This window comes from Embiotoca jacksoni, unplaced genomic scaffold (genome assembly GCF_022577435.1).
Source record: "Embiotoca jacksoni isolate LCO1_2020_lvr unplaced genomic scaffold, fEmbJac1.0.p SCAF_26, whole genome shotgun sequence".
NCBI lineage: Eukaryota > Metazoa > Chordata > Actinopteri > Embiotocidae > Embiotoca > Embiotoca jacksoni.
Genome location: NW_027185377.1, coordinates 1,119,537 through 1,146,989, shown reverse-complemented (window position 1 = coordinate 1,146,989; position 27,453 = coordinate 1,119,537). Strand labels below are relative to the sequence as shown.

Below are 27,453 nucleotides of genomic sequence, written 5' to 3'. Positions count from 1 at the left end.
ACATCACAATTTCTCTGATCAGCCGTGAAATTTAACAGCCCTCATCAGGAGCTGCAGAGACAAGCATCCAGGCCCGGGGGTGGAGCAGCAGCAGCACAGAGATCTGAACAGGTGATGGGTGTCACACTCCATCATACAGCCCATTAGTCACTGCCGAGATCCTGCATCAGGAATCAGAGCAGGAGTAAGCCCGAAACTCTGGAAATATGTACATTAACGATCGATGGGAGGATTAGAAGATGACACACTGCTGTTGTAGTAAAAGTGGAGTCAAAACTTGTGGCAGTGTTTAAATGTGGGCTCCATCACAAAAATCCATCACAACAATAACACCGTTGTCTGTTTTTCTTGTTTGTTTAAATTTTTTTTTTTTTTTAAACTAACTTTGCACTATTGTTTAGTTAGTTTTAATTGAATTTAATTATTTATTTTATTTTAGTCTATTTATTGTATATACTGTGCATTTTTATATTTAATATTTTTTACTGTTATTTTATTGCTTTCCTGTATCTATAAATGCTGCTGTAGCGAGAAAAAAAAAAGTCCCCTTGGGGATTAATAAAGTAACTATCTATCTATCTATCTATCTATCTATCTATCTATCTATCTATCTATCTATCTATCTATCTATCTATCTATCTATCTATCTATCTATCTATCTATCTATCTATCTATCTATCTATCTATCTATCTAAAAACATTCATCAAGCATACTAAAATATCTGTTTGTTTGTCCCTCACATATCTCAACAACCGTTTGTCCCACCTGCTTCAAACTTGGTGTGTGACTTGCTGAGTATTCGAGGATGTGTACTGTCAAATTTGATGCGATTTGGACACGCGATACATCCAATATTAATAAACTTTAATAAACAGATGACCAGCACTCTGTGCAGCAGCAGCAGCTTTCCTTGAAATTTCAGCTGCTGTAAACAGAATTTTAAGTAAACGCACCGTTTAGTAGTTTAATCTTTGACGACACATTTTTATGACGTGTCATAACAAGACATGGTCATATTTTTTCTACGTTAAAATCTGAATCTTTAACAGTAATTCTTAAATGTAGTGGAGTGAAAGTATAAAGTAGCACAAAATGAAAGTAGTTTAAATCTAAACCATTACAATGACAGTATGTTAGAGGTCCAAAGTCCAAAGTTAAGCATCTACAAAACTCGATGAGTAGCATCACCTTCCTCTCACTAATAGCCTGTCACCGTACACCAGAGATGAGTCTAATCCTGCCCTCTAAAAGTCCTACTGCGTTGGGACAAACTGATATTTAACAAAAGGTCATTTCCTGGCAGCGCCCGGGTATGAAACGGGAGCTTCTTTGGCACCGTGACACTTTTAATTAACTGTGGCACCATCTCTGGGTCTCAGACGGTAGGTGGTCCAAACCTCCCACACACCCCTGGATTAAGATGAATCCTCCCTTTAGTTTCAGAGCAGCAGTCAGATTGTTGGCCAACACAGCGCCTCTTGTCTGCACGCTGGTGCATCTCTGTTTGGCAGCAGGGAGGCGGCCAGAGATATCTTTCAACAGGAAGCCAAAGTGGCCTCTAACAAGACGCCGAGTTCCTTCTGCCGCTGCATTACGGGTGACCCTGTCCACCGCGCAGCGATGCAAACAAGAAGAAAATCTCCCTCAGGGATCAATGAGGAATTACATCTTATTATTATTTCATTAAGCGTGCCTTCGTACCTCCATGAGGACTTCGAATCATCATGACTCTTTTTATTCAGCATGTCTGCTGCAAGTCTAAATCCACAGAGATGACTATAAGAGTTTCTATCCTGCCCCCAAGAGAAGGAAGCAAAATGATACACAATAGACTTTTGGTTCTTTGTAGGACTGAAATTATTAGCTGCTTTACCAATTAATCTATTTACAGAGAATTTGAATCCAGCTTTTCGCCTGTTTATCAGAGTTTATTAATATTAAACATGTCACAAGTCTATATTGCACCACATTCGCTCATGCACATCCTCGCATCGTGAGCAATACCCCCACCAAGTTTGAAGCAGATGGGATGAACGATTGTCGAGATATGTAAGAGCATGAAACCGAAAACCGTTTATAGATCATGAAAGCAGAGTCAGGCGGGGCAAAGTGTTTGGTGATACTGTCTTTGTGTTGCATTAAGCCATGTGGAGTGTGTTTACAAGCACCTGAGGTTGACCGGAATTCACCTTAATCCCAACTGAAAGGTATTATTATGATCAGAGGTGGAGACGGATGAGTCTGCTGGTTTCCTTCGAAACAAGCAAAAAAAAAAAAAAATAAATAAAAAATAGGTTCTGTGCAATCAGAGGAGATTATGCTTCAGTGTCCTTACAGACAAACACACACAGACAAAGAGGCTCGCTCTGAGTGCAGAAAGCTATTAGTAATCAGAAGCTCGCCTGCAGAAGCTTCACTTAAGACTCTCCGGGCCTTTCAGTGCGGGAATGATTATGTTTTCCACAGAACAACAGAAAAAAAGAAAAACAACAACTCCTGCCGGTGGACGATCACAACTTAAGACAACCCCTCAGATGAGTGGGTGCGTTGGGGGGTTGTTCCTGAACAGGAGGTTTCGAGGTGTAGATCAGAGGAGAAAGCTTTTAGAGGTTGTTCAATAGTTCTAAATGGCACGAATCCAGTTCACAGTCGTAGCTTCTTGCCCTCAGCTTCTTCGGGTTTTGCCAGCAGCTTGTAATTTATTCTGCGCGTGTCTCCCTGTCAGTCAAAGCATCACCGTCAGATCTAATCCTGTAACCTTGTTTTTTTTTTCTCTGCGTGAAGGTGCAAAGAGCAACACAAACCTGCCTGGATCCACTCCCGACGTCCACGGCCCCTCTCCCTCGGGGTTTACCTGCTCCTCCGGCTCCCCGCCCGCGTCCTCCCGAACCTCAACCTGGTAGTTTACCGGTAGCCTGGAGAGAGAAAGGTCCTCCGGGGCGTTCAAACCCACCGCGTCCCGCTTTCCCTTTCTGTCTTGTGTCCATATAATTAGACTGCTGCTGTATGCGCAGCCAGGAGCCCACTGAGAAATGTGAAATGGATAACCTGAGGCCTGCACGGGAAAGCAGCCAGCACTGCCAGTAAAATCAACCCCCACTGATACCAAAGCCCGGCCCTCTCTGGACTGTGATGTCATCTCTACAGCCGCCTCCTTACGCAGCAGTCATCACAGTCAGGAAGGCCCAACATTTCTCAGCTCCGTCAGGCCACTTCTGTGCCTCCCCTCCCTCAGTTTTCACATCCTCACATCCTCATCCTTTCATCAAAATCACCAGTAACAGCATAGGACTGATCACTACTCTTGGGGAATATGTGTGTAAATCAAGCCACAAAATATCTTAAATATTTACAGTCACATCGACAAACAAGCGTGCGGCCGGTTTTCTCGTTGGCCAACATTATTTCCCTGGCGGTGGATCCCCATGACGTGAGCTACAACAGCTAATCTACAGGTTTTATTTTCTGTGTTCATGTTCATGTGGTTTAATCTGGTGAGGTTGTGGAGTCCATAAACAGAGCTGAATATTGTTGTTAAAAATGATCCGAGGCTATTTCAAGACAAAGTAACACCGCTCGCTCCGAATTTTACACCGATTTGGGAAAAAAGATGTAATCACATTTTTATTTTTTTCAGCTCAAAATAAAAAAAACTGGGATCAGAATATCATCTAGTTAAATTAATTTCTACAGAAAATAAAAACAGATTCTGGTTTCTGCTCTGAAACAAACGGAGAACTAAAGATGAAGAATTAAAAAATATATATTTCTTCTCATATTGTCATCTGGTAAAAAACAACTGCTGCAGAGGATAAAGCGCCGGAGTGAAGGGAGGAGATTTATGCAGTTCATTTAATGTGTTTTGAAAAGGGCAGGAAGGCATTATGAAACCGATGCGGCTGGTGCAAGAAATTCTTTGAGACCTACTTATTCGGAAGACAAACAACGTCCACATCAAGTTTTAAACGAAACGCCGCACCTAAAAAAAAACAAACAAACAAAAAAAACCAATAGAAACAGAGAAGAGGTGAAAAGTGCTTTGACACTGCAGGAAAAAAAACAACATCACTCTATAATCCACCGTCAGAAACCAAATGAGAAAAAAGCCACAGACTGCTGCACCTTTGGGTTGCCATAGAAACCACCTGAATGACAGGCTAGGAAGCTGCTAATGCTGCATCATAAATAATAATAAAAAACAACAACAACAACAACAACAACAAGCATTTGGTTTCCAGTGATTTTCCTGATTATTGAAAATTAAGGCAATCTGCCTCCATTCACTGTTCTCCCATAATCCTCTTCTGTTTTAGGCACTAATTGGATAACTGGGGCTACATGCTCCTGCTCCAATTAGAGGAAGCCTCTTCTCCCACAACTCCCCCACCCACCCACACCCACCCACACCCCCCTCACCGTTATACTGGCTGCACCTTTAAACTGCAGCTGATCTTTTTGACACTCCAACACACACACACACACACACACACACATGCAACGACACACACACACACACACACACAACAAATTCAACCCCAGATGTGAAAGATTACATCATTTCTATAGCTTGAAGCTCTGTCAGAGCGCGTGGAGCCGTTTAATGACAACAAATAGGTTTTTTTGGTTTTTTTCAGGGACTATGAGGAGTATCGTCAGAGCAGCGCACCGGCAGCGTTTATTCGGGGTGTCAGCGGCGGAATGTCGGCTCACCTGAGCTGAAATGGGAGCTGAAGGCGAAGCCGGGGCTGAAAAGAGCCGAAGACACGGTCACCAGGAGCGCCAACATCTTCACCAAACCGAGGGAAACACTGCGGGGCTCTTCGGACTGTAGGCAGCACTATTTCTTGACCGCAGCTCCGTTCCTCCTCTCCGAACCGGCCCCCGGTGATTTCACAAAGCGTCCCTCCATGTCTCCTCGTACCAGGTGGTGGTGGTGGGGGGGGGGGATGAATTAAGACAGATGCTGCTCCTCCGGTGTAAAAGTCACCACAGGCCAGGGTTCGTTTATATTTTAAATGTTCCTTTTTTTTAACTCCCAGATTGTCGCTGCAGAAGAGAAAGAGAAGCGACAAAGTCCTTTTTAAAAGCAGTTAAGTTGAATTTTTAATTTCCTCCTCTTTTTTTTTTGGCACCTGGATGCGGTCACATCATCTGAGAGCTCCGACCCAGATCACGCACGTGACATCCTACGCAAAAAAATAAATCCAAACAAATCAAAAGGCTCGGTTTTCTATGTCGGAGATGCTGGGAGCTGTCCGAGGTGCTGACAGCCAGAGCGCCATCTTGCTCGGTAATGCGCCCAAATAGAATTTATGGAGCGTTTTTTGTGTGGTTTTTTTTGCGCCCTGTCTGTAGGAGGGAGGGAGGGGGGAGGGGGCGGGGGAGGCTGTGGATAGGCTACTGTGCTGCCGGAGCATGTTCAGCTGACAGACATGTACAGTAGATGAGTGGAAGATGAGGGAGTGAGGAACTATTTTTGCAGCGAAAAAGACAATTTTTTTTAATTTATCTTTAAACCTTCAAGCTTGAAGCTGCTGCATCATTACCTGGATCCTGCAGCTGAGTCCTCTCCAGCCTCACCGGAGATAACACACACACACACACACACACACACACACACACACACACACACACACACACACACACACACACACACACACACAAACCTCCAGTGATGTAACACCGTGGAAAGGCATACAATGTGGGACTCTAATCCTACTGTTCATACATGTAGGATGAGCCCCCCTCCCTGCCCTCCCCTCCCCCACCCCTGACAGCATCCATCATCCTCTTCCTCCTTCACCTCCCCCCCTCTCTTCCCATCAGATTGCTGGCAGCCAACTTTTCTTTGTGCGTCTGATTGTAATTCTTCATGCTGAGACACAGAATTGCCAAAACCAGGAATTATTTTTTTTTATAAAAAGATCCGTCTGGGCATAAAATCCCCGTCTTTGTCAGATTATTCTCGTTGTGCACCCACGTTGCACGGATGAACAGTTATGTAATGTATCATTCATTATTTACAGATGCATATAGTCGCAATGCTTCAACACGTACAGCACGGAGGACGACAAAACGAGATTCAAAACTGTTTCAGATGGTGAAAGCATCTTTACGAATGTTCTAACTTCTTGTTCAAGCGTTTTCTTCCCCGCTCACTCAGCTCACGGAGGGTTTTCAAAACTCGGATTTTGTTCCACAAGTGAGCTCGACATCACGTCTAACAGTGAGTCTATCATACAGAAGAAATGCCTCAAATCCACTAAAGTAAAAGTCACTGTTTTATTTACATAAAGTAAATAAAAAATAAAAAACATCCATAAAGCGGACGGAATAAAATACAATTTTAAAAAAAAGCTACATTTTGTTGTTTTTCTGTAGTTTTTCCTCACAAACTGTTCACATCAGGTTTTGTTTTAAATATGGATCTTCTAAGTGGCCACAGCTGAGCAGAGTAGAAGTACGAAATAAAAATGCAGTAGTGAAGTACAACACAAATGACATTAAACCCATCTCGGTGAGTCTGGACTGATGGACGTTAAACAGACATGATCTAGTATTTTGAAAAGGAACTAAAAAAAAGCATTTGAAGTTGTAAAAGACTTTGACTCTCAAACGTCAACAGATGTGGTCCATGATGGATTTTCTATGATACAAAACGTGACTGAAATAATCTGAACATGCAAATGTACATTTGTTGAGTGATTTTGTTCCTTCAACAAACTTCCTGTTCAGACTGGTTCTGGCAGGATCTTTTTGTCCTACCTTCATCCCTCCTCCTCCTCCTCCTCCTCGGTTCCTCGGTGCCATCAGAGTGTGATCTGGCTCCAGGTGTCTCTCCAGAAGGTTCCGGTCCAGATCACATCCATTTAACTGAAAACACTTCTGCAATGACAAATAAGAAAAAAGTCAGTGTCATTAAAGCCTTTGGTCTGTTGTCTTCATGTGTTTGTTCTGTGTTGAGAGGACCGGTACACCCTCAACACCCGGGACGGGGAACTGGTCCTCTGAAGACCTGGGTAGGAGAACCCAGAGCAGACCTAGAACCCAGGACATGCCAGAGAGGTCTTTGGTACCCCCGGGAGGAGCTGGAAAACAAGGGCAGAGGGAGGTCCGGGTGAACCTGATCACCCTCCTGTTGTTGCCATGGCAACCCGACTAGTGGACGGACTAGTCCTCATAAACCAAACCACAGCACAGAAAAGACCCTGAACCTGGTTCTGGTTCTGGTTTCTGATTCTGATTACTCTCTTCTCATATATTATTCATATGTTTAAAGATTTTATTGATCAGAGAATTGCAGATTGTTCATTTTAACCTGATCTGTGTTCAGCTTCACAGCTTTGAGGAGAAGTTTCCATGATGATGATGATGATGATGATGATGATGATGAAGATGGAGAGCACAGTCTAAACATGTCGCTCCTTAATTTTGTCACAAGCTTGTGAGTTTAAACTAAACTATTTATGAATTAATTGTATTTACAAATGAACCTGTGGAGGCGTTAAAAGAGGAAACAGGATGTAACCTTCACATTAAGTTACGTCTTTAACTTCTTCGGCCTTCGACGCTCCACTGAATGTGATTTTTCTCCGTAGCGACGCTGAAACCAGAAGCAACGGAGGACGTGCGCTCGACGTTGGAAGAGCACCGTCTATCTTTTCCTATTTTTGGGGCTTTTGATTTCTCTGACAGGAATATTCCTCCTAAAATCTTTGCACTCCTCCTCCTCCTCCTCCTCCTCCTCCTCCTGTTTCAGTGTCTCACCGCGTCACATTCAACTCGCTGATACACATTGTGTGGTTGTGCATATCTGCGGTTTCCCTGGAAACAGAAAGGAGAGGAGAAAGATGGATTTAAAAAAAAAAAAAAAGCACCGACAGACAAGACGCTTCATTGATCTGACATGAAAATGAGACAAGATTCCTGTTAACATCAGTGTTTCTTTATGTTTTTAAAAAGACCCGGAGCTTCACGCAGATCTAATCATGCTGGATGTTTTCTGCCTTTTGGGATGAGAGATGCAGAATAATGCAGGACGGCTGTGAGCCCGGGTTTAACAGCTCCCTCCAGGGCCCCTGGTCAGTTCCTGCTCTCCGGTTTCACTGTGGGGCCTTCGAGGAGGACTCAGATCCACTCCGACACCGAGGGGCTCATCTCAGCTTTTATTCTACAGAGCGAGAGCATTTTATACAATCCTTTACTTTTGTAAAATAAAAACGTCAGAAGAGTGTTGGATAAAGAGAGCTTTGTGGTCGGGGTGAAAACAAGACTGCGTTAAATTGTTCCTGAGGAGCTCACAAAGGCTTTCAAAATCACTTCAAACGTTTAATATACGATCTCTGCTGCAGTAAAAAAAAAAAGCTGTAAAAACTGAAGCACCGGTGTCCTGGAGGTGTGGAGGACCTGCAGGTGTAAAGCGTGTTCCCACGTCTCAACTCAAAGCAGCCACAGATGTCTGTCAGTGCACATCTGTAAAGCTCTTCCAGTCCGTGTGATCTGCGGACATCTGTTCCCTCACCAGAGCCTCTCAGGCAACACAACTACCAACGACTCCATCCACCTCTGCTTTAGTCACATGGTCCAGTGCTGTGGACGAGCCTTCATCACCTGCAGCGCCACTTGTCTGTCTGTGCTGCTCACATTGTGGCGCCACCTTGTGGTCAAAATCAAAACAATTCTGGAAGACTGCAGGTACTTCAGGACACCTTCAGGACAAACTCAGGGAAATATTTACACGGTGAACATGTGAAGGCAGAACATCAGTACACTTTTAAAACAAAAAGGAAGAAGAAGGCGAAACCTCTGAGTGCTGCAGGCAGACATGACGGGGCGACAAAGTCACAGAGAAGAAGAAGAAGAAGAAGAAGAAGAAGAAGAAGAAGAAGAAGAAGAAGAAGAAGAAGAAGCTTTCTGTTCACCTTCATTCATTTCTGTACAGTTTCATCATCCAGTGTTAAAACATATGTGAACTGCTGGAGAACTGCCACTTCCTGGAATGATCTTCCTCTTCTTCTTCTCTGGTGTTTATCAGCAGCTTTCATTGTTATGTTACTGCCCCCTTCAGGGCTCAGTCAGCCCTACATGTGTCAGTCAGATTCTCCTGTTAATGTGTCCAATATGTCTTTCACACCTGTAACTGTTTCTACAATCATGTGCTCTGTCTCTGGAGGACCAGGTGTCTTCTTCTTCTTCTTCTTCTTCTTGATCAGTAAGACTTTTGTTTGTCAGGTTGGGACCTCCCAGCATGCTGTGCGCTCTTCCTCTCTCTTTGCTCCTCTTCCTCTGTGGATCCATTCTTCCTGCAGTGTTTCTGGAATCAGGGAAAAATCCCCGATCCAATAACTTATTATTTACATGCTGCACAGCGCCGTGGTGTCACCCTCTGCGGTGCTAATCCACCACGCTAACGTGTGTCTGTTTAATGTGACGCCTCGGCTGAAAACGTCTTTACAGAGTCAGCTTCAATTATAAACTCTGAGGCTCGTCGGACGACTCCTTCACCGCCCAGTTTTAGAGGATCTTAATGGGATTAATTACACTTTTCTTCACGCCGCAGACTTTCTCACAAAGAGCAGCGGGACTGACAGCAACACGCTTCTCCAGTGACGTGTGGGAGTCACGCTACGTTATCAGTCGGAAGAATATCAAACTGTTTTACATGCAACAAAACATCTCAACAAAAACAGCTCACTGGATCTGAAAAGCAGAGGACACACACACACACACACACACACACACACACACACACACACACACACACACAGGGAAGACTTTAAAACTTCACTCTTTGCTTCCATCACGAGGCCAGAGGGAAATTTAAGAAATTTCTTGTCTTGACAATTGATTTTCCAAAGAAATATCCCTTAAAAACTTTAAGAATTCTCCACATGATTAGATGGAGAAAATAAAAGACGAAAGTCTTCAAAATGGTAACTGGTTGTGTTTTAATAAAAGAAACGAGCTGGTATCAACACAAAGGGAAGACCAGGTAAAACAGCCTCAGGCCAAAGAGCACAAAGGTGTGTGTCCACATACTTTTGGTAATGTAGTGACTCCACAAACATCATGGATGAACCCCTAAAAATGTCCATTAGCCCAGCAGTTAAATGTAATTTAAAAACGATTCCTGAACAACAATTAACAAAAATAAAAACGTAAGTTCTGTACGAAAGGTGCTGATATAAAACCAAAAGCAGTGGCTGTAGTTTGGGTGAACTGACCCTTTAATCTGCAGCACAGTGCTCCTCCGTGTCTGCAATGATTTCCATCTGTTCTGCTGTAGTCTCTTCCAAACACTTCATTAGTTGTGCTTCACTGGCGAGCTGCACAGCTGCTGTGCTTTTTGAAAATTTAAATTATTTTCCAAACTGAAAGCTCTGCATTTAAAGAACCTCGGATACAAATCACAACGGCAGATATCTGGATTGATGCACAGCGGGAATCAAACTCGGAGCGACTCCACACAGTCCGACGATCTTCATCGAGCTTCATCGATCTTCATCGAGCTTCATCGCACCTGTCGACTCGGTCTTCTATAAACAACGTCTGCGGGGAATAAACTTACACACGAAACATTCAAAAAAGAAATCCAGCCAAATGTCCAGGCCGGCTGATCTCTGACGTACACACAGAAGACTCTCACTGCTCACATGTTATTTAAACAACACATGTTGGCACGCAGCCGAGTTATATAACCGTGAAGCACCAGACTTTGTTTCCTTCTTCCTTGCAGAGTGCCTGTTTCTCTGCCCTGCAGCACTTGTTTGTGAGCGCGTGGCGTACGGGCAGAAAAACCTGATTACTTGGGCTTTAGGGATGTTGGCGGGGAGTCTGGCCCGTCGCTCTGAAAAGGATTCATCGGCTGAAACAGTGATTTTCTCACCACAGCAGTGACACTTTGAACTTCTCCAGAACATCTGAGGTTCTTATTCTGCGCTGACTCGCCTTTGAAGGGTGACAACAGATGTTAGGAGGCCGTTTAAATAATCGTCTTCGGTGCAAAGCTTTCAGAAGAGCGTAATAGTGAAGACACCTACATGGTAAAAGATTACGTTTCTGTGAAGCCTAGCATGTCCTGGAAATAGCATTCTCATTTCTGGTTTCGACAGCATTGTTCGACAGTATCACAGGAAAGCGTGAAATGAACACGCCTTGTCCACTACGGAAAAAAAAAAAGAAAAGTCGATCGCACTTAACCACCAACGCTGGCCACTGATTGGTCCACCCTTCATAGTGGCTAAGCAAACCCTAATGCAAATACGGGGTTGTGGAAAACTGAAGCTGCCACACCTGCCGCATTTACCAAGTTCCCACTTTTAGTGTAGCAACGTTAGCCCGCTAATGTTTGCTAATTAGCACCAAACAGAAATCACAGCTGAGGCTGATGGGAAAATCATTAGTAAAGTGTTGAACTTTAGCTGATGGAAAGTTATCACCAAAGCTGCTATAATTCATCCTGAGGAGGGAACATGAATGTGGGTCAAAGTTGTTTACAATCTTATCAAATAATTGTAGAAGACATTTTTACATTGAGACTTCAAACCAAATTGTCTCGTGTCCATCTTCAGAAATTACATCATAAGATCGTTACCTTCATCACTCTTCTGACACACTGCTTGTTACTGTTGGGACGGAGGGATGATGCAGGGATGCAATCTGAAATCTGAAACTTGAAATAAAAACAGACATGAGCAGCAGTTTTAAACTGACCTGTGTGCAGGTACGCAGGTTGTTTGATCCTCTGCTCCAACCTGGCAGACTTTGAACTTGGCACTGAGATGAACTGTGCTTTTTTTGAGTTATATTTTTGTGTATGAACCTACAGCTCCTGTTTCATACTGCTTTATTTTTATGTTATTGTGTTCTGCTGTATTTTTATACACTTTATGTAGGATGCTGTGCACTAGCTGTGTGTTCATATCTGCTGTAGATACACGCCGCACGGCAGACTGGTACGAAATGTGAGGCAGCAGCACCGATCTAGAGGGAGGGTTGTTATTTTCTGTGAAAAACGTATCGTTAGATTTATTGTTGCAGTCCGGTATCACAGCAAAGCGTGAAATAGACACGCCCGTCCACTACAGCAAAAAAGTGGGATAGCCACAGTTTGAGCTGCCAAAGGCGTGAAAGTTACACGTTTTCCTGTAGTGGATGAAAATGAAACCTACTGCGTGCTTTGAGCCACGTGATTTACGGGAAAATTAAACGTTTTGCAAATACGCATGGTTGGGGATAGCGGCAAAAAAACATGGTTGGGGTTAGGAAACATTGGTCATGTAAGTTTCACACTTACAAAAACGTGTAATTTTCACGCCTAGACAGCCCAAAGCGTGGCTATCTCACGTTTTGCTGCAGTGGGCAGGCGTGTCTATTTCACACTTCACCGTGATAGTGGGTTGAGCACATACTGCAGGAGATACAGTAAATTTCCAGTTGATGGATGGACAAAAAAACATGAAGCTCTGGTGGGATTTTTTTTTTGTCTGTTACGAACCGATTCACTGTTAGAACTGTAAACAATAATAAGCAACACTTTTTTCGACATCTGTTTATTTATTGACGGGTTTATTTTAGTAATCCTTCTGTTCTCAGCTCTGTTTTTAAACCACTATTACCACTGACTTTTATTGGTTGTTTATTTTATTGTCCCGTCTTTTAAACCTTTTTTATATGTTTGAGCTACTGGAAACCTGAATAAAGTATCTATCGGTGTATTTGACAGCTAACCTTGAGAAAAGAATATATAATAAAATAATACATATATAAACATAAAAATAAGTGCTGTTGTGGCTGTTAAGATGCTGCTGAACTGTAGCTGCACCGTCTTCAGTTATTTATGAAATCTTGCAGCACCGGTGCAGAAATAACTTGCACAGAAGTTTTTCCACATCTGAAATATCTCTGACAAACTCCGGATCCACCGCGAGCCATGAATAATTTCAAAGCTCCGTGCCAACAACGCCGGCCTCCGGTTCAACCTCATTGAAGGGTGCCTGACCTCCACTTCACCCCCCCATCTTGTGGGCTGTGGTTGCCGTACGTCTGGGGAGACGCGGCCTGTCTGCAGCAGCGGCGGGAGCCAAGTTTTAATGGAGAACGGGTCCGCTGGGGAGACAGGCGCAAGGCCACCGGTGGCTGCATCCTTCCTGCATAATATAAGAGGCCCAGAGATGGAGGGGGGGGGGGGGGGGGGAGATTGGAAGCAGGAGGAGAGTAAATTGTGACTGGTCGGTAATGATTTTATTTTTATTTTCTTTCCAATTATGGTGTAATATTGTCGGAGGGAGTTTCTCTTCAGAACTTGTAGAGTGAGAGTGGCGGAGTCTAGTTTGATCGATGCCGTGTCTTTGTAAGCCTCGGGCCAAATAAAAAAAAAACAGGCACAAATTAATCTCGATCCGAGACGTTTTGAAGTGCAAATGATGGAGTGAAGCTTGGGTGGTGGTGGTGGTGGTGGGGGGGGGGGGGGGGGGGGGGGGGGGGGGTTAGTGATGAAACAACCATTGGAAGTGCAGCAACACTCAGCTTTATGTTGAGCTGCTTCACCGGCTCTGCAGCACACAGCATGTTCTTTAACTAATTCACTACATGCGGCATTAAAACGATCCCCTTTTTTCTTTGTGTTAAACTCAAACCTGCTGTGATGACTTCAGAGATGACGCGTCCTCTGAGCTCAGCGCTGACAGACATTATTAAAACGAGGGGCTCAAAATATCCATGGCCTACGCCGGCATGAGTAACGCACCTACGACTAATCACTTCACCTGGTAATTGAACTGATTTGGAGTGATGGCAGGGATGATTAACGAGCCTTTCAAATGCGCCAATAAATTAGAACAAGAGCAGACAGCAAAGAGGGAAGTGCTCTTTTATTCGAGCTAAAGCAGCAAAAAACTACTGTGGAAGAATTCTGGATAACAAGTCACAGAGGAAATATACGGGAAGAGGAACCAGAATAGATATATTTTTAAAACAATTTCAGATGAGAGAGGAAAGAAAAAGAAGACCAGAGCAAAAAAAATGAAGGAATTCTCAGGGGGACATGTTACAGCTTCAATCCTTCAACCCTTAATGAGGAAACATATTCAAGAAACAGAAAAAAGGAATTAAGAAATATTTTTAAAAAAAAGCCTAAAGAAAAAGACAGAACAGAAACAAAGGAAGAAAATCAGGAGGATCGAGTGGAACGAGATCAAGTACGAGTCCTACGCCTCTATTACTTTAATTACCAACAAAAGAAAAGTTGAAAAACTTTAAAAAATGTGGCAAAAATATTTTTAGAAAGGCCTGATCCAGGCTGCAGACACAGATGGAGAGGTGAACCGACCTGTCGTCACCACCGGGGGGCAGCAGTTCGTCTTTGTGCAGGCTCCATCTTGGATCTTGAACTGAGGAAGAGTGAGGACATCTCTACAATTTACTAAGAAGCGAGAATGAAACAATCCAGAAAACTTTGCGACTCAGGAGGGAAAAGGTTTATTTAAATTTAAACAAATAAATTTAACATTTCTTCTTTTTATAAACATAACAAAATAGTGTCTTGACTTGGTCGTTTTGTGCTCTTTCTCTTCATTATTAAACATGAGCCTGGTTTTACCAACTTCTTTTCCATCCCACTGTCACCGCCTACTGGACTGGACGATCTGATGATCAGGTGGAAACGACCGAGGCGTGAGAATTGGAGCCGAAGTGGAAGTAAGTCTAAGTGCAATGCCACTAATGGCTGCTACATGCCGGCTGAAAAAGAAAAGAAAACAGACTCTCGTTCGAAGAGAGTCAACAGTGATTTTTTTTTTTTTTCATTGTAGTTTTAACTGCTGAATTAAAGCCCTCTAAAGGCCGGAGATGAACTTGGTTTAAACTACGCGTGTATCCTGCGTCTATTTGGAGCGTTGGTTGCGCACGTCTTCAGAAATGAACACAACACGTCCGCAACGTGACATATACACATGACCTGTAGGAGGCAGTATGGGACCTACAAAACATTATGGAAACAAGTCCGAGATGCAACGTCCGCGCACAAAAAAGACAGAACCGATGGTGACATCTCAAAATCAGCAGTCGTGACCCCCTCGATTGTCGCCATGTTTATTGTTTACACCAGGAAAATCCAGATGTTCTAAATATAACTTTGTCCCTCTGGTGCGCCCTCTAGTGGAGTCCTCCGGTAACACGCAGAGCGCAACAACGATCACGACGCGAAACGGTTGCCAACGCTTGGTTCAAAGGCAACTTCATCTCCGGCCAAATAAATGTGCTGCTGGTAATTCAGGAAATTATTGCTCCGTTACTAAGATTTAAAGATAAATATACATATATGTAAATATTATAGAGCTATGGCTATATAAGTATTGCAACATGTCCCCCCATATTTTGATAAGACTTAGTGTATTTCAGTATTAAATTTAATACCATTTATTTGTGAATTTGGATAAATTGTTGATTATTGCAGCTGGAAAAGCACCAAATAGGAAAAAAAAAATGTAATTAGGCTTTTTTGGTCAAACTTTGACTGAATGAAACTTTGTGGCTGGTGGGGCCTCTAGTGACTGGTTTTCATTTGCTTATACACCTTTTCTTACAGGTATTAATCATAATACACAGCAGAAAATATCCAAATACAGTCAACCAAAAGGAATCATCATCATCACAGATGAAGAATTTATACAAGAGTATAAAAGGTCAGTGCTTCTGCTGTGTTTTAACCGGCACATTCATCCCGTGTGAAATCTCATGTGTCTGTTTAAACTCCCCTGCTGGGTGAAATCTTGGCCACAAATAGCGCAGCCGTACGGTTTCTCTCCTGTGTGAACCGTCACGTGCGTCTCCAGATGTGTTTTCCGGTTGAATGTTTTACCACAAAGATCACAACTGAACGGTTTCTCTCCCGTGTGGACGACGCCGTGCGTCCTCAGGTGTGTTTTTCGGTTAAAACCTTTCCCGCAAACGTCACAAACGAACGGTTTCTCTCCCGTGTGGACGGACATGTGCGTCGTAAGATGCGCCTTCCGCTTGAATCTCTTTCCGCAGTCGTCGCAACCGAACGGTTTCTCCCCCGTGTGGACGATCATATGAGACGCGAGATACGTCTTCCGTTTGAATTTCTTGCCGCAGGCGTTGCAGCCGAAGGATTTCTCTCCTGTGTGAACCATCATGTGTATCTTTAGATTGTTCTGATGCCTCGTTCGCTTGCCGCATATGTCACAAACGAAGGGTTTCTCTCCGGTGTGGATTCTCATGTGAGTCTTCAGATTTTGTTGATATGTAAACCTTTTGCCACAAACCTCACAACCAAACGGCTTCTCTCCGGTGTGGATTCTCATGTGCATCTTCACATTTTGCTGATGTATGAATCTTTGTCCACAAACGTCGCAGACGAACGGTCTCTCTTTCGCATGAACCTCCATCTGTGACTTTTTGGACGTGTTACATCCCAGATCAACATCCAGACCTGACTCAGGCGTCCCGCTCTCCTTCCAAAGGTTGTAACTGTCTTCGGTTTCAGGTCCAGACTCTGACAAAGGTTCCTGCCACTCATCATCATCTTCATCATCTTCACTGCTGACCTCAGTTTCAGAAGAGTCTGAAGCCTGTCCGTTAGCACTGGGTAGTGAATGACTATTTGGATCTGGTTCTGGTCCTCCACAGTCCTCTCCATCACTTTCTGTTTTCACCGTTGTCTCTCCGTCGTCTTCAGTTTGTCTCTGATGAAGATGTGAGGACTGAGGTTTCTCTTCGTCATCTTCACTCTTCACAGGAACAGCAGTGAACGGGAACCTGGTGATATCCTCCTCCGGCCCGTGAAGCTGCTCTTCCTCCTGACTGCTCCACAGTTCCTCCTCTTCCTCCTTTATGTGGAGGAGCTCTGGGTCCTGCTGGTCCAGACTGGGGCTCCATTCATGGGGAACCTCTTCTTTAATCACCACCAGCTGCTGCACATCTGGAGGTAACACTGAAACACACGTAGATTTTTATAATAATTGTGACTATAATTATATTCACAAGATACTTTATAGAGGTTTCAATTTCATCTAAATGCTACATTATGTTGGAAAAACAATTTGGCTGCTAATTCAATAGTAGAAATGAGGAATAAACACTCTATAACTACTATACACAACTATATATTGAAAAAAAAAAACTTATTTAAACACTGCTTTGTTGTTTCTTTGCTTTTGCAATGATTTTACAAAAGGTCCATCAATAAGTTTTAAGTTATTTTGTATTGCTTTTTCATATCATGTTTATTTTTGCAATTGTTTTTACATGAAATGAACAGTTTTTATTCATTAATAATTTACAGGTTATGATTGCCAAGAATCTGGAGTATTTTTTTTTCACCGTGTTACTTTTTTTTTTTTAATGTTATTTAAATGGACCCTCTTCTCTGAGTGAGCTCCAGGCCCCCCCCCCCCCAAGATCCGCCCCTGTAGCCTGCAGAGACCCGATTTATGTTTTATCATCGAAGCGTGTTTAACACAAAGTTATTGACTAACGTCAGAAGCTAAATGGATATTTGTCCTTTATGAATTAATTCAGATGAACATTAGTTAAGAAGCTCAGTTCTTACTCTGGAAAGTATTCACAGCGCTTCGCTTTTCCCACATTTTATGTTACAGCCTTATTCCAAAATTCTACACACAATATCCCATAATGACAAAGTGAAAAAAGTTTGTTTAACATTTTTGCAAATCTTTTAAAATTAAAGAATGAAAATATAACTTTATAAAAAAAAAATGTATGCTGCTGTAACATAAAAATTTCCCTCCGAGGGATTAATAAAGCATCCATCCATCCATCCATCCATCCATCATCCATCCATCCATCATCCATCATCCATCCATCATCCATCCATCATCCATCCATCATCCATCCATCCATCATCCATCCATCCATCCATCCATCATCCATCCATCCATCCATCATCCATCCATCCATCATCCATCCATCCATCCATCCATCGGTCCATCCATCCATCATCCATCCATCCATCCATCATCCATCCATCATCCATCCATCCATCATCCATCCATCCATCCATCCATCATCCATCCATCCATCCATCATCCATCCATCCATCATCCATCCATCCATCGGTCCATCCATCCATCATCCATCCATCCATCCATCATCCATCCATCCATCATCCATCCATCATCCATCCATCCATCCATCATCCATCCATCCATCCATCCATCCATCCATCCATCCATCCATCCATCCATCATCCATCCATCCATCATCCATCCATCCATCGGTCCATCCATTGGTCCATCCATCCATCCATCCATCCATTGGTCTATCCATTGGTCCATCCATCATCCATCCATCCATCCATCCATCATCCATCCATCCATCCATCAGTCCATCCATCCATCCATCCATCCATCCATCCATCCATCCATCCATCCAACCATCCATTGGTCCATCCATCCATCCATCCATCCATCCAGTGCATAAGTATTCACAGCCTTTGCTCAATACTTTGTTGAAGCACCTTTGGCAGAAATTACAGCCTCAAGTCTTTTTGAGTATGATGCTACAAGCTTGGCACACCTATTCTTGGGCAGTTTCTCCCGTTCTTCTTTGCAGGACCTCTCAAGCTCCATCAGGTTGGATGAGGAGCGTCGGTGCACAGACATCTTCAGATCTCTCCAGAGATGTTCAATCGGGTTCAAGTCTGGGCTCTGGCTGGGCCTCTCAAAGACATTCACAGTTGTCCCGAAGACATTCCTTTGTTATCTTGGCTGTGTGCTTCGGGTCGTTGTCCTGTTGGAAGATGAACCTTCGGCCCAGTCTGAGGTCCAGAGCGCTCTGGAGAAGGTTTTCATCAAGGAGGTCTCTGTTTGTGGATGTGTGTCTTTCCACATCACATCCAATCAACTGAATTCACCAGACTCCAATCCGGTTGTAGAAACATCTCATGATGATCAGTGGAAACAGGAAGCAGCTGAGCTCAATGTTGAGTGTCATGGAAAAGGCTGTGAATACGAATGTACAGTGGGGCAAAAAAGTATTTAGTCAGCCACCAATTGTGCAAGTTCTCCCACTTAAAAAGATGAGAGACGCCTGTAATTTTCATCATAGGTACACTTCAACTATGAGAGACAGAATGGGGAGAAAGAATCCAGGAAATCACATTGTAGGATTTTTAATGAATTAATTGGTAAATTCCTCGGTAAAATAAGTATTTGGTCACCTACAAACAAGCAAGATTTCTGGCTCTCACAGACCTGTAACTTCTTCTTTAAGAGGCTCCTCTGTCCTCCACTCGTTACCTGTATTAATGGCACCTGTTTGAACTTGTTATCAGTATAAAAGACACTTGTCCACAACCTCAAACAGTCACACTCCAAACTCCACTATGGCTAAGACCAAAGAGCTGTCAAAGGACACCAGAAACAAAATTGTAGACCTGCACCAGGCTGGGAAGACTGAATCTGCAATAGGTAAGCAGCTTGGTGTGAAGAAATCAACTGTGGGAGCAATTATTAGAAAATGGAAGACATACAAGACCACTGATAATCTCCCTCGATCTGGGGCTCCACACAAGATCTCACCCCGTGGGGCCAAAATGATCACAAGAACGGTGAACAAAAATCCCAGAACCACACGGGGGGATCTGGTGAATGACCTGCAGAGAGCTGGGACCAAAGTAACAAAGGCTACCATCAGTAACACACTACGCCGCCAGGGACTCAAATCCTGCAGTGCCAGACGTGTCCCCCTGCTTCAGCTAGTACATGTCCAGGCCCACCTGAAGTTTGCTAGAGAGCATTTGGATGATCCAGAAGAGGATTGGGAGAATGTCATATGGTCAGATGAAACCAAAATATAACTTTTTGGTAAAAACTCAACTCGTCGTGTTTGGAGGAGAAAGAATGCCGAGTTGCATCCAAAGAACACCGTACCTACTGTGAAGCATGGGGGTGGAAACATCATACTTTGGGGCTGTTTTTCTGCAAGGGGACCAGGACGACTGATCCGTGTAAAGGAAAGAATGAATGGGGCCATGTATCGTGAGATTTTGAGTGAAAACCTCCTTCCATCAACGAGGGCATTGAAGATGAAACGTGGCTGGGTCTTTCAGCATGACAATGATCCCAAACACACCGCCCGGGCAACGAAGGAGTGGCTTCGTAAGAAGCATTTCAAGGTCCTGGAGTGGCCTCGCCAGTCTCCAGATCTCAACCCAATAGAAAATCTGTGGAGGGAGTTGAAAGTCCGTGTTGCCCAGCGACAGCCCCAAAACATCACTGCTCTAGAGGAGATCTGCATGGAGGAATGGGCCAAAATACCAGCAACAGGGTGTGAAAAACTTGTGAAGACTTACAGAAAACATTTGACCTCTGTCATTGCCAACAAAGGGTATATAACAAAGTATTGAGATGAACTTTTGTTATTGACCAAATACTTATTTTCCACCATAATTTGCAAATATATCCATTAAAAATCCTACAATGTGATTTCCTGGATTCTTTCCCCCATCCTGTCTCATAGTTGAAGTGTACCGATGGTGAAAACTACAGGCGTCTCATCTTTTTAAGTGGGAGAACTTTCACAATTGGTGGCTGACTAAATACTTTTCTGTCCCGCTGTACATGGGATTTATTTGTTTTTTATTTTTAATAGATTTGCAAAACTTTGCAAAAAAGCTTTTTTCCCGTCATCATTATGAGGTGTGAAGAATACTGAAGAAAAAAAATCATTTAATCCATTTTGGAATAAAGATGTAACATGAAACGTGGAGAAACTGAAGCGCTGTTATACTTTCTGCATGTATGTGGATCATTGTTGTCCTTCCTGAATATATTGAGATGAGATGAGAATCTCCGTTGTTATGTGGATCGTTGTTGTTTTTTCCAGCCCCCCTACAACAAGCTAGCAGTGAGCCGTTTCCTCCTGGAGAAACACTCCACATTAAATCTGTGGTTCTTCTTACCAGCGGTTTGGTTTACAACAATATCCTGCGGCTGATGGACACCGAGGCGGTTCATCTCCAGTTTCTCTGCAACAGACACACTTTCAGTTTGGTGCTGTTGAAGATAATCCACTTCGTTCATGGTGTCCGCACTTCTTCTCTTCTTTAAAACACACTAAACAAACTGGAGGATGGTTTCAGATGAACTGGGCATGCGCAGAATCGATCACGATGCACGTCGGGTCCATTTCTGTCGGACTTTGATCCAGGATGTATTATAGGAGCTGAGATACACACTGAAAACAGGGCGGTTTGTTGACGGATCTCGGTTTGAAACAGGCATCTGCACGGACACCTACAGTCTCCTTTTTTATTTATCTTTATTGAACAACACGTACACAAACAGCGGTGTGATGGGTAGAATTTATTTGTTTTAAAGACCAAAACTAAAAACTGTAGGATCGTTTCAGATGAACTGGGCATGCGCAGAATCGATCACGACGCCTGTCGGTTAAATGTCTGTCGGACTTTGATCCAGGATGTATTATAGGAGCTGAAAACAGGGCGGTTCACTGACGTCTGCTGTTTCTGAACAGGCGTCTGCGCAGACTCCTACATTCTCCGTCACCATGGTAACCACCGGGACTGCGTCTGGCGAACAAATGAAACAATAAAAGTCAGTTTGAGGAATAATTAGAAGCTTTTTGCAGAATAATTCGTAAATTATCTTTTGCTCATGAATGTTTATTATGAATCTTATTTATTCTGTGAGTTGTATAAAGTATATCTTATTGTATTGTCAATATGATGACGACCCCAGGAAGGGTAGCTGCTGCTGTGTAGAGGCAATCAGGGATCTAAACAAACAAACAAATAAACAAACAAACAAAAACAAACAATCAGTGTACCACTCATGTCTTCACTGAACACTCTGAGGTACTCGGCGCCCCCTGCTGGCCTGTTCGTGCCATGGCTGACAGTTACTCCAAAATAATAAGAAGTTTGTTTTGCTGTAGAAACCTTGTATGTATTTATTTTAAACATATTCATAAAGGTAAAAACCAGTGCCCTTCATTTTCTGATGTTCCTGTTTTATATTATTTTTTTCCAATATAAGGACACTTATTATTTTTTGTTTCCATAAAGTGCATATTAACATCATTTGATTGTTTGTTTTCATTCAGCCAGCGAGTTTTATCTTCTGCTTAAAACAACTATAACAACTTCTGGGAAAATATATCATATCGGTATATTTTAGATTATAAACACCACCTGGCTGGAAATGAACACGTAGGCAGCCGTTAATAATTATTAAACTGAATTACAGGTTGAAAAAAAAAAATAACTGGGGTTCCTGCTCATCAATACAAATCAAAATACCAAAAACATTCAACGCAAACACTTTTATAATCACAACATGACGGCATCTCTTCAGCATTCACAGGATTATAAGAACTACTTCTGATGAACTGATGCTTTAAATTCATGGAGAGAATTACACTTTAAATTCTTTTGATTTCTGGCAGAATCCAGCTGCCTCTGACTCGTTCCATCCTGAGTGAGGAGGAACATTTCAATCTCGTGGCACAGAAACACAAAAAGACTAAATAAAGTTCCCAGAAAATATATATATATATATATATACAAATATATACAAATATATATATTTCACATATTTTAAAGCAAACATAAGAGAAAGGAAAATTTAAAAAGGGAAGTAATAAAGGATAATAAAAAAAGAAAATGCATTTCAAATCTTAAACCATTTATAAAATGTGGGAGACCACATGACAGATTTTAATATTTGCATCATAAGAATCCCCGGTTCCTCCTGTCCACATGCCGAAGTGTCCTTGGGCAGGACATTAAACCCAAAGTTGTTCCCGATAGCGCGGCGAGCATTTTGTACGAATGGGAATTATTCTAAAGCGCTTTGATGTCCGAGACTTGAGATCTCGCAGAATCTCGTGCTTCAACACACGAAGGCGTGCCAGCGCCACCGTGTGGTCGTGCTCGTCTGTGCTTCGTTTTGCACAGAAAAAAAATAAATAACTAATCACGAGAAAAATGACGTCACGGCTGAGAAACGGCAGGACTTCTACGGGCTGCAGAGGGAGCTGGAGGTGAGTCACGCCTGCATCGCGCTGCTGCTGCCGGCCACGTCCGACTATATTCAGTTTCCTTTTGTTGAAGATATCCATCACGTGTGGACTCGCATGTGTCTCTTCAGATTTCCTTGTCGCGTGAATCTTTCGCCGCAGACGCCGCAGCAGAAAGGCTTCTCCCCCGTGTGCACGCTGGTGTGTCTCTTCAGAGTGTACTGATGTCGGAATCTTTTCCCGCACACGTCGCAGCCGAACGGTTTCTCGCCCGTGTGCACCCTCATGTGACTCTTCAGCACGCCCTGCTCCGTGAACCGTTCGCCGCAGACGCCGCAGCCGAACGGCCTCTCCCCGGTGTGGACGCGCATGTGTCTCTTCAGGTGCGTGTTGCGGCTGAACGTTTTGCCGCAGTCGTCGCAGCCGAACGGCTTCTCCCCCGTGTGAATCCCGCTGTGCCGCTTCAGGCTTCCCTGCTCCGTGAACCGCTCGCCGCAGACGTCGCAGCCGAATGGCTTCTCCCCCGTGTGGACTCTCGTGTGTCTTTTCAGATTGTACTGGAGTCTGAACTTTTTGCCGCAGGCGTCGCAGCCGAACGGCTTCTCTCCCGTGTGGACTCTGACGTGGATCTTGTAATGCGTCTTCTGGCTGAACCGCTTACCGCAAAACCCGCAGTCGAACGGCTTCTCGCCCGTGTGCACCGTCATGTGCGTCTTAAAATGGGTTTTCCGGCTGAATTTTTTACCGCAAACGCCGCAGCCGAAGGGCTTCTGCCCCGTGTGGACGCCTCGGTGTCTCTTCAGACTGCCCTGTTCTGTAAACGTCTTCCCGCAGATGCTGCAGCTGAAAGGCTTCTCCCCGGTGTGGACTCGGGTGTGAGCCTTCAGATTCGACTGATGTATGAATCTTTTGCCACAGAGGTCGCAGCCGAACGGTTTTTCTCCCGTGTGAATCCTCATGTGACTCTTCAGGACGCCCTGCTGGCGAAATCTTTTCCCGCAAACGCAACAGCTGAACGGTTTCTCGCCCGTGTGGACCCTCGAGTGTCTCGTCAGATCTCCCTGCCGCGTGAACTTTTTACCGCAAACGGCGCAAACGAACGTTTTGTCGGCCGCGTGGAGTCTCACGCGTTTCTTCACATTTCTCTGTTGCGTAAATCTTTTCACAGGAACGTCGCGACCGAACTCGGACGTCTCGTTCTCCTTCAAACCGCCGCCGCTGTCTTCGCTTTCAGGATCACAATCTGTCAGAGGCTCCTGCCACTCATCATCATCTTCCTCATCTTCATCATCCTCATGACTGATTTCAGTCTCAGAAGAGTCCGAAGCCTTTCCATCAGTGTGAGTTAGTAAAGGACTGTTTGGATGTGTGTTCCTGGCTGGTTCTGGTCCTCCACAGTCCTCTCCATCACTTTCTGTTTTCACCGTTGTCTCTCCGTCGTCTTCAGTTTGTCTCTGATGAAGATGTGAGGACTGAGGTTTCTCTTCGTCATCTTCACTCTTCACAGGAACAGCAGTGAACGGGAACCTGGTGATATCCTCCTCCGGCCCGTGAAGCTGCTCTTCCTCCTGACTGCTCCACAGTTCCTCCTCTTCCTCCTTTATGTGGAGGAGCTCTGGGTCCTGCTGGTCCAGACTGGGGCTCCATTCATGGGGAACCTCTTCTTTAATCACCACCAGCTGCTGCACATCTGGAGACAACACTGAAACACACACACATGTACATGATGGAACAACTTCAGATGAAGTATTTTCTACAGAACTGTCAGTGGTAGTTTAAAAATATCTCGTAGATTTATTATCAGTCTGAACACAAAAAATCCAACACAATAAACTAATTTGTCCTTGAATGTTTAACTGACTTCTCAGTGAAGACTTATTTATTTATTATTCATTATAGTTATCTCCAAAACGGAAAATTAATACAAGTTAATGTCCATTTTTAGATGTATGTGTCTCAAACTGCTATAAATGTGTATTTCTATAAGAGCTGGACCCTTACTGTTCATTTCCGTTTTTTTCAAACTGTCAAAATAAATTTATTAAAAAAAAAAAAACCGTTATTAATCAAATCTATTTTCTGTCCTTCCTGAATATATTGAGATGAGATGAGAATCTCCGTTGTTATGTGGATCGTTGTTGTTTTTTCCAGCCCCCCTACAACAAGCTAGCAGTGAGCCGTTTCCTCCTGGAGAAACACTCCACATTAAATCTGTGGTTCTTCTTACCAGCGGTTTGGTTTACAACAATATCCTGCGGCTGATGGACACCGAGGCGGTTCATCTCCAGTTTCTCTGCAACAGACACACTTTCAGTTTGGTGCTGTTGAAGATAATCCACTTCGTTCATGGTGTCCGCACTTCTTCTCTTCTTTAAAACACACTAAACAAACTGGAGGATGGTTTCAGATGAACTGGGCATGCGCAGAATCGATCACGATGCACGTCGGGTCCATTTCTGTCGGACTTTGATCCAGGATGTATTATAGGAGCTGAGATACACACTGAAAACAGGGCGGTTTGTTGACGGATCTCGGTTTGAAACAGGCATCTGCACGGACACCTACAGTCTCCTTTTTTTATTTATCTTTATTGAACAACACGTACACAAACAGCGGTGTGATGGGTAGAATTTATTTGTTTTTGTTTTTGTTTTTTAAAGACAAAACCAAAAACTAGGATCGTTTCAGATGAACTGGGCATGCGCAGAATCGATCACGATGCCTGTCGGTTAAATGTCTGCCGGACTTTGATCCAGGATGTATTATAGGAGCTGAAAACAGGGCGCTTTGTTGACAATCAGGTTTTGATGAAACTTCAAATATTTATTTGTTCATTTAATAAGTCTCATTATTATTTCCTTCCCCTGCTGCCGGGTTTTCTTCACTGGACTCGGCAGTTGTGGTCGGAGGGTCAACACTGAGGAGGAGGTGGTGGTGGGGTCAGAGGTCAGAGGTCAACACAGCTAAACCTGACCAACGACCTCTGAAACAAAAACAAACAAAATGGCTTCTCTTAATGTTACTTGACCAAACAAATACAGAGAGCACCGACCAATAAAACTAATGTTTCTAGACACAAAACAACCCCAGACTCACCTACTGTCCATCTACTGTCCATCTACTGTCCACCTACTGTCCACCTACTGTCCACCTACTGTCCATCTACTGTCCATCTACAGTCCACCTACTGTCCACCTACTGTCCACCTACTGTCCATCTACAGTCCACCTACTGTCCACCTACTGTCCATCTACAGTCCATCTACAGTCCATCTACAGTCCATCTACTGTCCACCTACTGTCCATCTACAGTCCATCTACTGTCCACCCACTGTCCATCTACAGTCCACCTACTGTCCATCTACAGTCCACCTACAGTCCACTTACAGTCCACCTACTGTCCATCTACAGTCCACCCACTGTCCATCTACAGTCCACCTACTGTCCATCTACTGTCCACCTACAGTCCATCTACAGTCCACCCACTGTCCACCTACAGTCCACCTACTGTCCACCTACTGTCCATCTACAGTCCACCTACTGTCCACCTACAGTCCACCCACTGTCCATCTACAGTCCACCTACTGTCCATCTACTGTCCACCTACAGTCCACCCACTGTCCATCTACAGTCCATCTACAGTCCACCCACTGTCCACCTACAGTCCACCTACTGTCCACCTACTGTCCATCTACAGTCCACCTACTGTCCATCTACTGTCCACCTACAGTCCACCCACTGTCCATCTACAGTCCATCTACAGTCCACCCACTGTCCATCTACAGTCCACCTACTGTCCACCTACAGTCCATCTACTGTCCACCTACAGTCCACCCACTGTCCATCTACAGTCCACCTACTGTCCACCTACTGTCCATCTACAGTCCACCTACTGTCCACCTACAGTCCATCTACTGTCCACCTACAGTCCACCTACAGTCCTCCTACTGTCCATCTACAGTCCACCTACTGTCCACCTACAGTCCATCTACAGTCCACCTACTGTCCACCTACAGTCCACCCACTGTCCACCTACAGTCCACCTACAGTCCACCTACTGTCCACCCACTGTCCATCTACAGTCCACCTACAGTCCATCTACTGTCCACCTACAGTCCACCTACAGTCCTCCTACTGTCCATCTACTGTCCACGTCCTCTCACCACAAACCTCAACGAAGGCCTGAGAAGCTTCCTGCTTTTATTCCTGGTTCTCACTGCTGATTGGCCAGCCTGCAGCCCCCCCCCCCCCTCCTCCACAGGTGGAACCCAATCAGCTGACTGACACCTAATTTGAAATGAGGGAGAGAAAAAAAAGCAGGGGAGGAGAAAACACAGCAGGTAACACCTCCACCCATATAACATAACATCAAACATCCACCAGAACATTTTCACACCTCTTTTTATGACAGATTTCAAGGTTGTGGTTGTT

The 27,453-nt window shown here is 43.9% G+C and overlaps 2 protein-coding genes across 2 annotated transcripts in view; both read right to left on the bottom strand.

The window, feature by feature from the left end:
• aatkb (apoptosis-associated tyrosine kinase b) overlaps nucleotides 1–5,296 on the bottom strand; it is a 46,729-nt gene extending 41,433 nt beyond the window's left edge. The window contains exon 1 of the mRNA XM_069159934.1: nucleotides 4,712–5,296. Within this exon, the coding sequence (XP_069016035.1) occupies nucleotides 4,712–4,787 (76 nt within the window). The 5' untranslated portion in view covers nucleotides 4,788–5,296. The remainder of the gene's footprint in view (nucleotides 1–4,711) is intronic.
• Nucleotides 5,297–14,469: 9,173 nt separating this feature from the next.
• Nucleotides 14,470–25,584, bottom strand: LOC138204612 (zinc finger protein 665-like). Its single transcript, XM_069159958.1, has 3 exons — nucleotides 25,251–25,584; nucleotides 23,143–24,725; nucleotides 14,470–16,326 (listed from the first exon to the last, which is right to left on the bottom strand). The coding sequence occupies exons 1-3, from the start codon at nucleotides 25,369–25,371 to the stop codon at nucleotides 15,718–15,720; spliced, it is 2,313 nt and encodes a 770-aa protein (XP_069016059.1). The 5' UTR covers nucleotides 25,372–25,584; the 3' UTR covers nucleotides 14,470–15,717.
• Nucleotides 25,585–27,453: the final 1,869 nt, after the last annotated feature.